Consider the following 17,201-nt stretch of genomic DNA (forward strand, 5'->3'; position numbering starts at 1 on the left):
CAATTATTACATAATCGTCTAATCGTGATTATTTGACATTATCGCAATTATTTTGTCATGATCGTCATAATCGTGAATGTTGAAAAATGTCTGAAATAGTGGAAATAGCAGATATACAAGCTCACAACGCGTCGCATCGCGACGCGTTGTGAGCTTGTAGATCGGCTATTTCCCCTATCAAAGTTATTTTTTTAAGTAAGTTGTCAAATATGTCAGTAATTTCTTTGTATATTTAGGTTATGTGTCATATCTACCATGTACAACTTCAAAGCCTAAAAGCCAAACAGAAATGTAATTATCAACGACAAAAACACAATTAAATCGTTAATCGCCAATTATTTGAGTGACAATTAATCGTCATGTAAAATGTCATATCGTGACAGCCCTAGTTCTGGTTGTATTGGGTCTCATATACTGGTTTTGTTTGGGTTTTCCTACAGCTTCCTGGTTGTACTGGGATGTCTCATACTGGCCATATTGACCACCTTCAAGGAGCATGAGAAGGTATCTGCACACTGGCTGGTCATACTGGTGAGTTGACATGTGTTACTACCAAGTGGTGTAAAAAGTACTTACATTCTTTACTTAAGTAAAAGTATCAATACTGCAATGTAGATGTAGGCCTACTCTGTTACAAGTAGAAGTCCGGTATTCAACATTTACTTGAGTAAAAGTACAAAAGTATTGGTATCAAAATGTACTTAAAGTACCAAAAGTAAAAGTACTCATCGTGCAGAATGTTCCATTTTAAGTTATCAAATGTATAAAAATCTTTTGAAAATAGCAGATCTACAAGCTCACAATGCATCGCATCGCGACGCATTGTGAGCTTGTAGATCGGCTATATTCAAATGGCCCAAACATATACGGCTGAAGTGGTTAATGTATGTTTTGTAATAATAATACAAATCTACAAAGTAACTTGTGACTAAAGTTTTGAAATAAATGTAGTGGAGTAAAAGTACAATATTCGGATCCGAGATGTAGTGGAGTAGAAGTAAAAGTATTGGAAATTGGAATTACTCAAGTAAAGTACAAATAACTCAAAAGTGTACTTAAGTACGGTACTTAAGTAAATGTACTTAGTTACTTTACAACACTGGTTACTACTGTTTATTTTTAACTGTAGAGCTTACTTACGTTTGTATTGTGTATCTCTGACTGTAACTCTGCAACTGTAGACAGATTGCTTTTACAGTGTATCTCTGTAAAGCACTCTGTGCATTCGTGCTGTGAAGTGTGCCATATAAATAAAGGTCATTCATTCATTCATTCATTATTAATGCATAAATATGAATATTTATGCGATATAAATACTTATAATGCATCCATATTCCGAGGGGAACATAAGTAAAAAAAAAAAAATGCAGATCTACAAGCTCACGGTTGCAGCGCATTGCAAGCTTGGAAGATCGTCTATTTTTTACAAACATATTTGCTCGGTCCAAGTGCAGAGCAAACTCAGGTCCATTTTATTAAGTCTACAGCAGCTCAACCTTTTCAGGCTGTGACCCCCCAAAAGAATCATAGGCTGTTTGAACTTTGGACCCCCCACCCTGACAAGCACTTGGAATTGTTGGAGTTGAGGCATTACATTTTGCTCGATTCGGTTCTACCGATAATTATTGTGAAAATAGCAAATCTACAAGCTGATAACGCCTCACATTGCGAGGCGCTGTGAGCTTGTAGATCGTCTGTTTTCAAAATGTTTGCCTTGTTCTTATATTGCCGGTATGTAACAATTTGGCCAATGTTTGACAATAGACCTGGGCCCCTGTGAGGACCCCTGGCCTAGCTGAAACAATGTAAACATGGACCTCTCAGGGTTGTGGATTCAAAGTCAGGTCATCAATGACGGACGGGGTTGACACACAAACAGCCAGAGGATTAAATGACCAGTGCTCCTTTACAAACGTTTAACTGTTCCCATCTTGAAGTGCCTAAGGCAGGGGTTTTCAAAGTGGGTGACGGGGCAACCTGGGGTATCTTGATGGCAGTTCAGGGGTGCTGCAAGATAATTTGATAATATTTGGAATTTATTTGGACACCGAAAAATAAGTGTCCAATGATATTTAGTATCATTTTAAACTTGAAGTACAAAGTTATCTTCAGTCAGTTCTAACCAAAATGGCTTTTTGGCTCAACTTAGGCAGGGGTCTTCAAAGTTGTTCAGTCCAAGGACCCCTTAGTTGAGAGAGAGAGATGAAGCAAGGAACCCCACAACTTTTTTCATTGATTCCATATAGGCCTACTGTAGTTTTATTGTTTGACAGCGCGATCATCAGTTGTATTTTGGATTCATGTTAATGTGTGTTTTCGCTCTGTACTCAGTCTGCTCTTTTTAGTTTTTTCTAATCTAATTTCTAATTGTCTATTTTTTCTGTCTATCATCTGATGTAACCCTCCAGCCAATCAGACATCACGATACCTTGATATTGTGATGTCATCCTTTTCCCCCTATCTGATTGGCTCGCCATTTGAGTCAACAGCAACCACACTTGCAATTTCCAATTGCATCTTTCTAGTTCCCCTCCACACCAGGCGTCTTTGCCAAAAATAGCCGATCTATAAGTTCAAAATGCCTCGCAGTGCTTGTAGATCTGCTATGTTCCCGCACCCCTTGTTGAAGACCCCTGGCCTAAAGCGTTGTCCCCCCCAAAAAACATGTGAAATGTTGAAATGTGAAGATAAAAGACATGTCTATGTTATTCTCTGCGTTCAGGAGACCTTTACCATCTTCGTCTTCGGAGCAGAGTTTGCGTTGAGGATCTGGTCGGCTGGCTGCTGCTGTCGCTACAAAGGATGGCGGGGGAGGCTCAAGTTCGCCCGCAAGCCGCTCTGTATCTTAGGTAACAAGCAGACCGAAAGTATGGTCATGATGGTAATGTGACATTTCAGTTCATTCATTTCATCCAGCTGCTTTTTAGTGCCCTCACCGGAGCATGCATTTGGCATTTTGCTGTGGTGAAAGATATGCAAATGTCCCTTTACATGCCATACCCAAAGGCATCTGCAGCATTCAAGAGAATGAATTGCCATTTCTAAACTTTCCTGAACTTTTCCTGAACTTGCAATTTTACGCTGAAATAATTGCCCTCTGCGAAATCCATGCCGTATGCCGTAAATTAGCCGATAAGCTTGCAGATCAGCTATTTTTCGGACTAGAAACGTCAAAAAACTTGCTCTTTTAGGAAAGTCAACCCCTGCTCCTCTACCATTCTCTGCATGTCCCCAATAACGATTATGGCAAAAATAATTACGATTAGCTTAGAAAATATGTTGCAATGGGGTGACTATATGTGATAACTGCGGCGAACCATGACGTGTGGTTTGCGCTCTCTCTCTGTGCTCAGACATCTTCGTGCTGATCGCCTCGGTGCCGGTGGTGGTGGTGCGTAACCAGGGCAACGTGCTGGCCACGTCGCTGCGCAGCCTGCGCTTCCTGCAGATCCTGCGCATGCTGCGCATGGACCGCAGGGGAGGCACCTGGAAGCTGCTGGGCTCCGCCATCTACGCACACAGCAAGGTAATACCCTACACCGGGGCCGCCATTTGACTACAAACTTTGCGCGTGTATCGCAGAGGACCCGAGGCGGGAGTGACGTTCCGAGTGGGAAGTCACTGATTGCACAGAACCTAAAATGCACACATCTCTGTCTGTCTGTCTGTCTGTCTGTCTGTCTCAGAGTCTGGGCTGTATTTTCATCGTCTTAAGTACCAGCTCTTATGCCTTAACTTAAAGGCATGTCCATACTGTCTCGGACCACCAAACTATTCGTCGGAGAGTTCCAACTTTCCGACGTGCAGCTTTCAGAAACTCTTAATTCGGGATAATGCTTTTCAGAAGATGTGAGTGACATACGTCATTTTGTAGTTGCTTTTGCAGAAAAGCCCAGATTAACCTGCTATTTTCATCGAAAACCTTCCCCACAATAACAGAAAACAGAAAATACACTGATCCAAAATGCCGCCGCACGATTGGTCTTCAACCAGCCGAAATGTTCTGATGTCTCCCCCCTTCTCCACTCCCTCACTGGCTCCCGGTTGCTGCCCGCACAGAATGCAAAACACTGATGCTGGCCTTTAAAGCCACCAAAGGTACAGCACCTCCATACCTCCAAAGCCTGATCGAACCCTACAACCCCACCTTTGCACTCAGATTAGCTAACACAGGGAAGCTGACAGAACCCTTGCTAAAAACCTCAGGCAAACAATCCACTCGTCCTAGACTTTTCGCCCTCCTGGCACCAGAACTGTGGAATAAACTCCCTGTTGCAGTTAGAACGGCAGACTCACTCCCTAGCTTCCTACCGCATGTAGCCGATAGCACTTACCGTAGAACTTGCCCACCCTCAATGACCATACATGTATTTTTTTTTTTGCTTGGGCTACCTGGGAGCCAGGGACGTGCTGGGCCCTTGATTCAGCCCGGGAAAAAAGAGTTGGAGAGGCCCTCATTGCGCGCTGCTGCTACTCAAAGATTTGTCATTTCAGATCATGACAAGTGACAAGCCAGTGGGCCAATTACTGTACATGAGTTATATTTCGTCGTTGTCGGGTGGAAACCTTGTATGTCCAAAACCGTTTGTTTTTTATTTATCATTTAAACAGTATTTAAACTAGTGAAAACAGCCGATCTACAAGCACACAACGCCTCGCACCGCGAGGCGTTGTGTGCTTGTAGATCTGCTGTTTTCACTACCTTTGTGAAAACGGCCTTGTATGATGATACGAGGTTTCTGCCCGACAGTGACGATTTACTTTGTTGGCCGCCCAGCCCCCAAAATGGAACAACGGCAGACATTTTATTTTAATTTTTTTCCTAGACCGGCCGGGAATGAACTGGCCGTTCGGGAGTTGTCCCGCTTTTCCCAATGGCCAGCACGTCCCTGCTGGGAGCAGTGATAACAGTATGCTACACTATGTTTGCTACAGGAGCTGATCACGGCGTGGTACATCGGCTTCCTGTCTCTGATCCTGGCGTCCTTCCTGGTCTACCTGGTGGAGAAGGATGACGTCACGGCGGACGCCGTCCCCAACCCCGACGACCCCACCGCCACGCCCACCCCCCAGGACTTCGACACCTACGCCGACGCCCTCTGGTGGGGCCTGGTAGGTACTTCATGACATGGGTGTCCAAGGTTGGACCCGTAGGTTCCATTGGTACACTCAGAGTAATGGGGTTCTTGAGTCTAAGGCCATGGCTACACGGAGCTGGATATTTCTGAAGCTAGAAATTTTTTTGTGCTGTTGGGGCTTGCAGCCACATGAAGATGGATATTTCGGCCACAAAGCTGGATATTTTTTTAACCAGATAAATAAGTGGAGAGATTGAAAAATATCCGATTCACTGGATCCATGTAGACAGGGAACCCGGATATCTCTGAAGACTTTACTGTGTGTGTGCTTGTTAGACCTAGATATCTTTGTCGTGTGGACCTAGATATTTTTCTATGTGGATATCTGAAAAACCGGGATATATGAAAAATCCAGCTCCGTGTAGCCATGGCCTAAAAGGTCTGTACCAGGGCACTCCTATGTGCCATAGTTTGATAGTAAATCGGTGTCATTGCGACCGCCAGGTCGCAGTTACTATCAAAACCTCCACCGGCTGTCAGTCAGTCTATCTGTCAGTCTGCCCGTCACACGTCACATCACAAGTTTGCCCTACTCATATCTCCACCACCGTTGCCCCTATCCATGCCAAACTTTGCACACACACTCCTTGGCTGCCAAACCACAACCTCCAACCTCCACTCATTTCTCACATGGCCCTCTTCTACCGCCACCATGAGGCCGATTCTTGCAAAACCCATTTTTTGACACTGCTCCTACAGATGCCCTAAAATCACGCAAAGCGGTACACAGTATCTCTAAAGTCATGTCATCAACATGGTCTGTCCCATTTCCGATATTCCCTGATTGGCTACCATTGCCTTCTAAAGTTTTTGTATGCGACCTGACGGTCGCTTATCTCCTGATTAGGGAGTCTTACTGGTATGAATTATGAAGAAAACCTGGAGACTTGACATACAGTAATTGGGTCTAATGATCAAAATAGGAACATTACAATGTTATGTTCAAACAAAACCTAACATTTTCCACGGACCAGGACACGTCTTTGACACAGACACATTTGTCCTTGTACGGACATATTGATGTGTGTGACCAAGTCACTGATACAAATGCATCGCATCACAACCTTTTTAATTAACTACAGCGCAATATCAATAGTATTTCGCTGGCATTGTAACCACACAACTATTCTGTGAACTAAACTAACAAAACACATACATGCACTGCAGTGCAATTATATTAACAGCTTAATAAACTGTGTGAAACGTTCTACAAATAAAATACGAATAAAAAAAGCAAGTTCCTTTGAGAATCCTTACAAATTCTACAGACAAATAGCCTATCTGCCCCAGTTTAATGTCACTCCCCAAATCACTCAGAAACTTCAATTCTTCAATTACACATGACGACTAATACTGGTGGACCAAAAATATTACATTTGAATCATTGGAAACCACAGGCCATCTGAAATGGTGCCTTTGTGCCGATCAAATGAGCTTCATATGTATATCGTCATTGTCGGGCAGAAACCTTGTATCTCCAAAAAAAAAAAATCTTTCTTTTTTGTAAAGTAAAGCCCTATTTTGACCCTAAGTCTTATCAAAATCCATCCATCCAGACATCCCGCCACCCACCTATTCATCCATCCATCCATCCAATCCAAGGAACTCTTCAGTCTGTCTATGCATTTTGTCATCATAATCTCATGAAGTGCTGTGTTTTCAGATCACGCTGACCACCATCGGCTACGGTGACAAAACTCCAAAGACGTGGGCTGGCAGACTGTTAGCTGGCACCTTCGCTCTCATAGGAGTGTCCTTCTTTGCGCTGCCTGCAGTGAGTATGTTTATACTGTCTGCCTGACTGCTTGACATGATACTGACATGACACTGACCATGACACTGAGGTGATTCTGACCATGATACTGACATGATACTGATGTGATTCTGACCATGATACTGACATGATACTGATGTGATTCTGACCATGATACTGACATGATACTGATGTGATTCTGACCATGATACTGACATGATACTGATGTGATTCTGACCATGATACTGACATGATACTGATGTGATTCTGACCATGATACTGACATGATACTGACATGATACTGAGGTGATTCTGACCATGATACTGACATGATACTGACATGATACTGAGGTGATTCTGACCATGATACTGACCATGATACTGACATGATACTGACATGATACTGACATGATACTGACATGACACTGACCATGATACTGAGGTGATTCTGACCATGATACTGACATGATACTGACATGATACTGACATGATACTGACATGATACTGACATGATACTGAGGTGATTCTGAGGTGATTCTGACCATGATACTGACATGATACTGACATGATACTGAGGTGATTCTGACCATGATACTGACCATGATACTGACATGATACTGACATGATACTGACTTGATACTGACTGTGATACTGACATGATACTGACCATGATACTGACCGTGATACTGACCATGATACTGACATGATACTGACATGATACTGACCATGATACTGACCATGATACTGACATGATACTGACATGATACTGACATGATACTGAGGTGATTCTGACCATGATACTGACCATGATACTGACATGATACTGACATGATACTGACCGTGATACTGACATGATACTGACCATGATACTGACATGATACTGACATGATACTGACCATGATACTGACCATGATACTGGCATGATACTGACATGATACTGACATGATACTGACCATGATACTGGCCATGACAATGACATGACACTGACCATGATACTGACATGACGCTAACATGATACTGACCATGATACTGACCTAATACTGACATGACACTGATATGACACTGACCATGATACTGACATGACACTAACATGACACTAACATGATACTGACATGATACTGACCATACTGACCATGATACTGACAGGATACTTATGACCATGGTACTTATGACCATGATACTGACATGATACTGACCTGATACTGATATGATACTGACCATGATAACATGCTACTGACCATGATACTGATACTGACATGATACTGACCATGATAACATGCTACTGACCATGATACTGAATACTGACATGATACTGACCATGATAACATGATACTGACCATGATACGGAATACTGACATGATACTGACTATGATACTGACTATGATACTGACATGACACACACCACTATAGGCTACTGACCATGATACCATGTCACTAACCATGATACATGCATGATACTGACATGAATTTTGAAATGTTTAAATAGGGGGTCTTAACGGTCATGTGGTGTGTTCTAAGGGTTAGACAGGGTTCATGTGGTTCAGAGGTTAAAGGTCATGATGTGTGTGCATGCGTGCGTGCTTGCGTGCGTGCTTGCGTGCGTGCTTGTGTGTGTGTGCGTGCGTGTGTGTGTGTGTGTGCGTGCGTGTGTGTGTGTGTGTGTCATCAGGGTATCCTGGGTTCAGGTCTGGCTCTGAAGGTTCAGGAACAACACAGACAGAAGCACTTTGAGAAACGCAGACATCCTGCCGCTGGACTCATCCAGGTACCTGCCTGCCTGCCTGCCTGCCTGTCTGTCTGTCTGTCTGTCTGTCTGTCTGTCTGCCTGTCTGCCTGCCTGCCTGTCTGTCTGTCTGCCTGCCTGCCTGTCTGTCTGTCTGCCTGTCTGCCTGCCTGCCTGCCTGCCTGCCTGCCTGCCTGCCTGCCTGCCTGTCTGTCTGTTGAAGGCCATATTAGGCCGATAATAGGCCCAAATGCACTCTAAATGAACTGTTATTAGCGGTGCACTCCAATACATGACTGATTGACTGTGTATACCCGTATGTAGGCCTACGTCCCCTACCCGTATGTTCCTTTTCTGATTGGGCAATATTCCCCCTGTGACATCATGTGGGTCTATGTGGGCCCTGCTCACTTCGCATGGGTGGGGATTTTTCAGCGGTGCAAACCGCTCCTACATCTGGCTTTGTGTCTAAGAATGCATGTATGTATGAGCACGGAACTCCATGTATTGAGATAACTCGCGGACAGAACAGCCCATACAAGGAGATATGCTCGTGTGTCGTGTTGGTGTTCCTTTTCTTAAAAGAACAAACAAAATAACTGTGTATTGTTGTTTGTCCTGTCCCAGTCTGCCTGGAGATACTACGCCACCAATCCAATCAGGGAAGACCTCATATCCACCTGGAGGTTCTACGAAACCATCATCTCTCTGCCCTGCTTCAGGTAAGTGATTAATCTGCTCACCTGTAGCATCTTTGTATACGTACAAACTAACGGAGACTGCACGACATGTGCATGCCGGCTGCATGTGAGCCATTCCCAGCTTCCGTTCTGAGGAGCGCTCGTTTCCCGGGTTTGTGTTTCAAAAACCTTTGAAGGATGCAAAGCACACTTGCACACAATTTCATGATTGTTTTAAAAAATAGCAGATATACAAGCTCACAGTAGCCAAAGTATAAAACAATGGTTGAAGTGGTTAAGATTTTATGTGAGACAGATGCGTTCCTGCATGTCTTAACACTTTCGGTGCCAATTACGTCCAGGAACGTGATAGGAATTACGGCGGTGGGGCGCCACGGCCCCGTTATCACGTCCAGGAACGTGTTACCTGGTTACCATGGTTACCAGGTAAACAGGCGCTGCTGCTGTTGCGTCTGGTGAGCGAAAAAACCTCATATCCCATGATGCAACTCGGCCGCCAGCATCAGGAAGCATGTAATCTACATAGGCTCCTATTCATTGCTGATGCAAAGAAACGGCTTTATCTCGAAATCTACTTCCACATGCGCTTTGATCGCCAAGAACCATTTTTTTTTTACGGCAGCACGACGGTCGGCCGTGGTTAGGATTTCTCATTTCCGGGTGAAAGTAAACATACTGATCTCCATTACAACATGGTGAATTTCCACAACATGGACACAATCGTGGCTTACGGGGCTCTCTGTAGCCAAATAATTACAAAAAGAATGGCAAAATCCCAAGTGTTGGGTTAAAGTAGAGTTAGTAAACAACATTATAGCCTTCCTCCTCAGTACTGAGAGGAAAACTTCAGACAAAAGTTTTGTCTGAATTCTTTTTCTTTTATTTTCTTTTTACACATGAGTGCCTTGGCTTCTTTCCCACTGCATAAATATTTTATAGTTTGTTTGTTTTGTTTGGTTCAGTTTGGTTTTTCATTTGCCTCATTTCATTTTCATTTTCAGTTTGCATGATTATCATCATTAACCTGAATTGGAGACTCTTTCCATGGGAACGCTGGATGCCGGGAGCATGCGTTATAGATCTATGAGGTACAGCTGGATGTCATCTGATTGCACGTTTGTTTCATTATTTTAAGTGTTGGTGGGTTTTAACTGTGAACTGTTTTTCTTTGGAACCTTTCTGTCTTTGGTGTCGCACAAAAAACAGCAGGTAATAGCATAAAGTGTCGCAAACATTGTTGCATACAGAATATCCCCCCCCCCCCCCCACACCCCCACACCCCGAAAAACATGATGATCAGTTATTATGATTATAGGAGGAAGATTTTTTTCTCCAAAAAAGTGTGCAGAAAGTGTTAAAATTAGGTTTTTAAGCGGACACACCCACCAGTTAATTAAGTATGCCTGGTTTTTAGGTGGGTGGTGACCCAGCTGAAGTTAGCCACACCCACAGTGTGGGGTGAATGGTAAAAGGGGAGGGGTTGATTGTATGATGTCATTAACTCAGTGTTTGTCAGTTGAGCCTTTCTGCTTCCAGGAAGTAACCAAAAATACACAGGGAAGGCAAATTTGCACATTATAACCCCACCTGTTGGTCTATTAGAGTAACGTTAACTCCATAGACACATACAAAACAGGAAAAAGTACAAAACAGCACCTCTTTAACTCAACCTCTGCCAAAAAAATACCCCTTTGTACCCCTTCCTTGCCATGCCCGAGGAACCCGAAGATTTAATAAGCTTTAATTAAAAAAAAAAAAATTATCGAGGCGGAACTAAAACAGGCCGGAACTAATGCTCCATGATCGGTTTCTACACGGACACATTATTGAGCGGACCAGTTAACATTGACACCGTAAACCGGAAGCTGATGGTCCGTCCTCTTTTTTGGCCCGTTGGCTTTCTGTGTAAACACGGCAGCTTACAGAAGGAGAACTTACGGATCAATTGAAAAAAAAGAAAAGGATTTGAGAAGCTGATGGAATACGCGAACAAACCATGCATAGCAGTGTTCGATCACGCACGATGGGAACTGGATTACCGTCCGCTTTAACAGGTAGGAGAAGCCAGCAGTGAAAGACTTTGGGGTCCTCGGCCGTTAACTACGAATGAGTTAAGTCTTGACGTAAGTGTTCCTGACTAAACTTATTGTCCTGATTGCTCCATGTATTTCTCTCCCCTCCGTCTCTCTGCATCCTAAAGGAGAGATGACTCCATGGCCAGGTAAGTCACCAAACTTTGATCTCCACTTTCTGGGTTATTATGCCTCATTTACGCTTGCATAGCCTATCATCATTGTCGGGTGGAAACCTTGTATGTCCGAAACCGTTTGTTTCGTATTTATCGTTTTGGAAATGATTTAAACTAGTGAAAACAGCCGATCTACAAGCACACAACGCCTCGCGGTGCGAGGCGTTGTGTGCTTGTAGATCTGCAGTTTTCACTACTTTCGTGCGACAGCCTTGTATGATGAAGCAGGGCTTTGCTTTGCGAAAAAACTTACAAATATGAAACTTGGAGAAACAAGGTTTCTGCCCGACAGTGTATGGTTGCATGGAGACATAAAAAAATACATCATTTCTTGAACTTTATTTTAGGATTAATTAGTACTTTTTGTAGACAGTGAATCCATGTCTATTCAACGCAGCCGTTAGCACCCAGAGATGTGTTATGTAAGTTTGTGATTTAATACCAGGAAGCTATTTATAAGGAAGTGATGGGGAATGGTCTTGCAGGGGGAAAACTTCATTAGTCTTTGGAGCTGATGACACTCATTAAAAATAATTAAAATGTGATCATGAACTGTTGCAGATGGAGCGCTGTGCGTGTGTGCGTGCGTGCGTGCGTGCGTGCGTGTCACTCATGGCGAGTAAGACTTAAACTACACTATGTATGAATCTGATAATGAATCTTAACAAATTAACCCCCCAACACACACACACGCACGCACGCACGCACGCACGCACGCACGCACGCACGCACGCACGCACGCACACACTCAGAGACACACGCAGAGGCAGACAGACAGACAGACAGACAGACAGACAGACAGACAGACAGACAGACAGACAGACAGACAGACAGACAGACAGACAGACACACACACACACACACACACACTTGTTTCGCTCGCTCACACACATAGAGACACACGCACGGATATGGACACACACATAAACACACACACACACACACACACACACACACACACACACACACACACACACACACACACGCACAATCATTTATAAATAGCTTCCCGTGTTAAATGGCCATGTGAAATCAATGTGTGTGTGTGTGGGGGGGGGGGGGGGGGGGGCTGCAGCGGGGGGCTTAATGACTCCGCTGAATACATGGGATCCGTGTCATCATTGATCCATCCGACACAAACAGCCCCAACCCATCATCACACGCTACGCCAAAAAAGATTAGACCCTCGGTGCCAGTCGGGAGGGGCTTATTGCCCAAAGTCTTTATTTAGAATCCAATTAGCGAGTCCATTAGTTCCGATTCAATTATGAATGGCGGTTTAAGATCGCCCGAGCGAGGCGGGGATAATTACAAGTAAATGGAGGTCTTTTAATATGGTTAATATGTCTTTCTTTCGTTCTTTGCGTTTTTTATCTCTCTCTATTGGCGAGGGGCAGCAGGATCATGTGTCTACTGTCTGACTCCAACGACATGTAGTTAAGGAGTGATTTGGGGCGTTATCGGCCAGAGATGGTGAGGTCACTTGCTCTTGTTGTCACAATGAGGGCATTCATTGACCCCTGTGTGTAACTATAGATGACCGTGTTTCATTAAGCTTGACTGTTATCTGGTCTGTAGCCGGGTGGGAAACCTCCATGTTTCATGTCCAAAACTGTTGCTTTAGAAGATGTGCACCTTGTGTTGTGTCTTGTACCACATCTCATCTAACCCCATCAAGTATAAACTTTAATCAAATGTGTAGGTTTTTGATTGATTTCACAATTGTCACTTAAAATAAATACCAAAATATCTGTAAAAAAATAAAAATAAACATCAGTAATTGGTGTCTAGGTCTTCACAATCAGGGACCTTAATCGGAGCCAAACATCTGTAATGGATCGGGCTCTGTTTACAAATGATCCCGCTTTTGAACGCCTAGTTCAGTCATTGATAGTGTTGTTGAAAAACACTTATGCTCAGACAATGAACAAACAGCCGATAACAGTTAGGCGAGTGAATCTAATTGAGCCATCTAGTTACATGGAAGGTCAATGCTACCATTGTGAAAATACTCGACCCATTTTGACCGATTCTAAAAAACAAAAGCCTTCTAAATCCTGACCTTTCTTTCAAGATATTTGTTGGGCCTGCATTGATTTTTTTTCTTTTTTGCCATTATTGATAGTATTTAGTTGAGACAGACAGGAAATGGGAAGAGATACATGGGAAGTGACACGCAGCAAAGGTAGTCTCGCGTTGACAGACAACTATTCCACAATCTCCGAATGCATAGAGTCTGGAACTACAGCTCCCGAAAGCCGAGTAACGGAAGCTGGCATTTCCGTTCACGAATGCTTGAAGCAAGCTATATATTTGCGCGAATGTAAAGATGCAAGGGATGTGGGGAGGATGCTTCACTTCCGCAGTTCCGCTTATAATTATTTTGTCATGATCAGAGCTTCTTTTGCTCTAGACGGCATGACGGAAGCATTTGAAAATTGTGGGAGGCAAGAGTCTGGCCACCCAGGACTAGAGCAAAGGTTAAATACATAATACATAAATACAATTCTGAAAGTAGCAGATGTTCAGTACAAGCTCCCAACACATCATGACATATTGTGAGCTTGTACTGTAGATCTGCTATTTCTCACTATGTTCCCGGGGGTCCCTTCCTATAGAAATTTGTTGCATCGAATGTTTTGATCTTGTACTGTAGATCTGCTTTTAGGTCTTTTAAATAAAAAAACTGTATGAAGTAAAAAACTGATCACTTAAGTACATACAATACTGATAGTAGAAGTATACTCAGCTACTTACTGTCCAGTGCTGCCCCAGAGCTGACCATAGGTCAGTCAGATGGATGGCGGAGCTTCGGTTACTAAAAGCTCTAAAAAGCTAAAACGCGAGGAACCTGGCTGGAGCCGGACGTCCCATCTGTTCCTTCTGGTCCTGACAAGTCTCCAAACGCCCACACTTTACCGGGTCTGTGAACTCTGAGAGTGTGTACGAATGGGACCAAATGGACCCTTAAGGCTCATTCATACTAGGGCAGGGGTCTTCAACGTTTTCAGGCCATGGACCCCTTATAGCTGAGAGGGAGATGAAGCAGAGACCCGCAGATTCCATATAGTTTCATCGTTTGACAGCACAATCATCAGTGTATTTTGGATTCATGTAAATTTTTGTTATCAGATATTTAACCACTTGAACTGTCAATACTTAACTTGACCTTTCACTCTGTACTTAGTCTGCTCTACCCCCTCTACAAAACCTCTTTGCCGAAAACAGCCGATCTACAAGCTCACAGCGCCTCGCAGCATAGGTAGACCAAGCACTTATTCAGTAAAAAAAAAAAAAAAAACGATATATGAATTTATATGGATCTAAAATATCTAACTTTCATGTATGGTCATTGAGGGTAGTACTATGGTAATTGCTATGGGCTAAGGTGGAGTCTGAAGAGGTGAGTCTTCTGACGACATGGCGGTGAACTGCTCTTCGCATTCTCTGGAGTATATGCATGAGCCCTTACAGGTCTGTGAACTCTCAGAAATAAATTTTTTGCAGTGCACTCTCAGAAATACAGACCCATAATAAGGGTCCATCTGGAAACGCCTGGTGGTCCCCCGAACATGACACGTTGAGAAACTAGTGTCCTGACGTGGAGGTCAGCGGGTCCCCCGAGGCCCCTCCCCCCGTCATTAGCGTTGGCCGGAGTATACAGCGCGGCCGTTCGGCCACGACGGCCCTGGCACCTACGCAACGCTGCCCTCTAGCTCTGATCTGCCGCGATGACAGCCTGCCAGCCTCGAGTTACCAACACCTGAATTACTGGCTGGCGGACGGCCCAGGGCAGAGAGAGAGAGAGAGACAGAGAGAGAGAGACAGAGAGACAGAGAGAGACAGAGAGAGAGAGACTTTAAGTAGTGTACAGTGATAGGATCAGTGGGTGGGAAACGGTGGAGCCTGGGGGCATGGTGACGTGTGAGCGTTGGACGGTTGGACTGATGCGCTAGCTTGGCCGCCGGCCCGCGCTCTGAAACCCCACAGCAATATGTGAACAGCAGCGGCGATGATAACAAGGCTTATTTATCTCTTTTATCCACCGAATGCGTGTCCTGATGGCCAGCGATGGAGCCAGAGCCAAATGGCTCAATTACATCATCAAACCGGGAGGGGATTGTGTTGTGTGTGTGTGTTTGTGTCTCTGTATGTGGCTCTGTGAGTGTGTGTGTGTGTGTGTGTGTGTGTGTGTGTCTGGTGTGTGTGTGTGTGTGTGTGTGTGTGTGTGTGTGTGTGTGTGTGTGTGTGTGTGTGTGTGTGTGTGTGTGTGTGTGTGAGATCGGGTATTTATTTTCGGCACTAAAGCCCCACAAAAGGGAAAAGTATACGTCATGTACGCGAACCCCGCATACACACACACACACGCAAAATATAGATCTAGTCCTATTTTACCTATTTAGGCCTGAGGCTGATTCTAAAAACGCCTTCTAAAGCCTGACCTAAGTTTTCTGAAAAACAAATATGTTGCTATTTACTGTACATAGCAAAGCCTGCGTAGGGCTCACGCAGTCCACACACCAGGTATAGTCTGTGTCACTGATATACAATTTGATCTTTCCAAATGCGCTGTATACTGTACATAGGCTCGCTTTGAAAAGCCTGGGGTAGTTTGGGGCGTTAGATATGCAAATTATTTCCGAATTCTAGGCTTGCGGTTAAAAAAGGGCTACAAAAGGGTAAAGTCTTGATGTCCTCACATTAATGCAATACACTAAATACAAACCTGGGCGTGGGGGTGTGCTTGCTGTGCGCGTCTGTGAGCGCGCATCTTGGGAAGCCTCCACTCAGAGAGAGAGAGAGAGAGAGAGAGAGAGAGAGAGAGAGAGAGAGAGAGAGAGAGAGAGAGAGAGAGAGAGAGAGAGTGTGTGAGAGTGAGTCTTGGGGGAGCAGGTTTTAAGTAGCCAGCTCTCCTGTGTGTTCCGTTGTGCTGTGTTGCCTGGTTTGAGCCGGACCGTGTGATAATCACGTCCAATTTTCCTCTGCCTTTGTGGCCGCGTCTGAGGAGCAGTCAGAGAGCATCGAGAGCCTCTTTAAGCCCGGCTATTATCTGTGCTCTCAGCGCTGTAATCTGCAGAGCGGGCCAGGGCCCTCCTGGCTGCCTGCATACAGGAGCATATTGTGTGCTCCGTGGTGGGAGAGTGGGCGGCCAGGCCGACCCACGTTACTGAGGTCTCCGCTGGGCCGCCGCCGTCTCTGGTTACCCCTCCCCTCCCCTCCTCTTTCTCTCTTCCAAGGCGCACACACACACAGGAGTTTTATTTTACCCAGAGTGCTCTCTCGTCTTCTCCCCACATGTGTTTTTGGCTGCGAAACTGTCAGCTATTGGACAAAACAGAGACACCCTCCTACCTCTCTCTCTCTCTCTCTTAAAGTAGGCTGAGGCAACAACAGGGATGACTGAGTTCTACCAAAAATGCTGTGAATGAATACTTCAAATTAATAAATATAGATTTGGTTTTCTTTTTGTATGTTTCCTCATACCCTTTTGTGGGCGGTGATGTGTTGAGTCAGTCGAGTCAGTCGACACATCACCATCATCTGTGGTTTGGTTGACTGTCCTCCGCTACAGATCACTGTCCATAGGTTAAGGGTGGAGTTAGTTATAGTAGCTATTATTCACACCCATTATCTTACT

General features: G+C 44.4%; 1 protein-coding gene across 1 annotated transcript in view; it reads left to right on the plus strand.

The window, feature by feature from the left end:
- kcnq3 (potassium voltage-gated channel, KQT-like subfamily, member 3) overlaps positions 1 to 17,201 on the plus strand; it is a gene marked incomplete at both ends in the record, with an annotated part of 256,289 nt that overhangs the window by 225,912 nt on the left and 13,176 nt on the right. The window contains 7 exons of the mRNA XM_080725955.1: positions 441 to 531; positions 2,723 to 2,849; positions 3,354 to 3,526; positions 4,936 to 5,112; positions 6,802 to 6,912; positions 8,561 to 8,656; positions 9,242 to 9,336. Of these exons, the coding sequence (XP_080582081.1) occupies positions 441 to 531; positions 2,723 to 2,849; positions 3,354 to 3,526; positions 4,936 to 5,112; positions 6,802 to 6,912; positions 8,561 to 8,656; positions 9,242 to 9,336 (870 nt within the window). The remainder of the gene's footprint in view (positions 1 to 440; positions 532 to 2,722; positions 2,850 to 3,353; positions 3,527 to 4,935; positions 5,113 to 6,801; positions 6,913 to 8,560; positions 8,657 to 9,241; positions 9,337 to 17,201) is intronic.

The sequence above is a fragment of the Nannobrachium achirus genome, assembly GCF_963921795.1.
Source record: "Nannobrachium achirus genome assembly, chromosome: 5".
Taxonomy (NCBI): Eukaryota; Metazoa; Chordata; class Actinopteri; order Myctophiformes; family Myctophidae; genus Nannobrachium; species Nannobrachium achirus.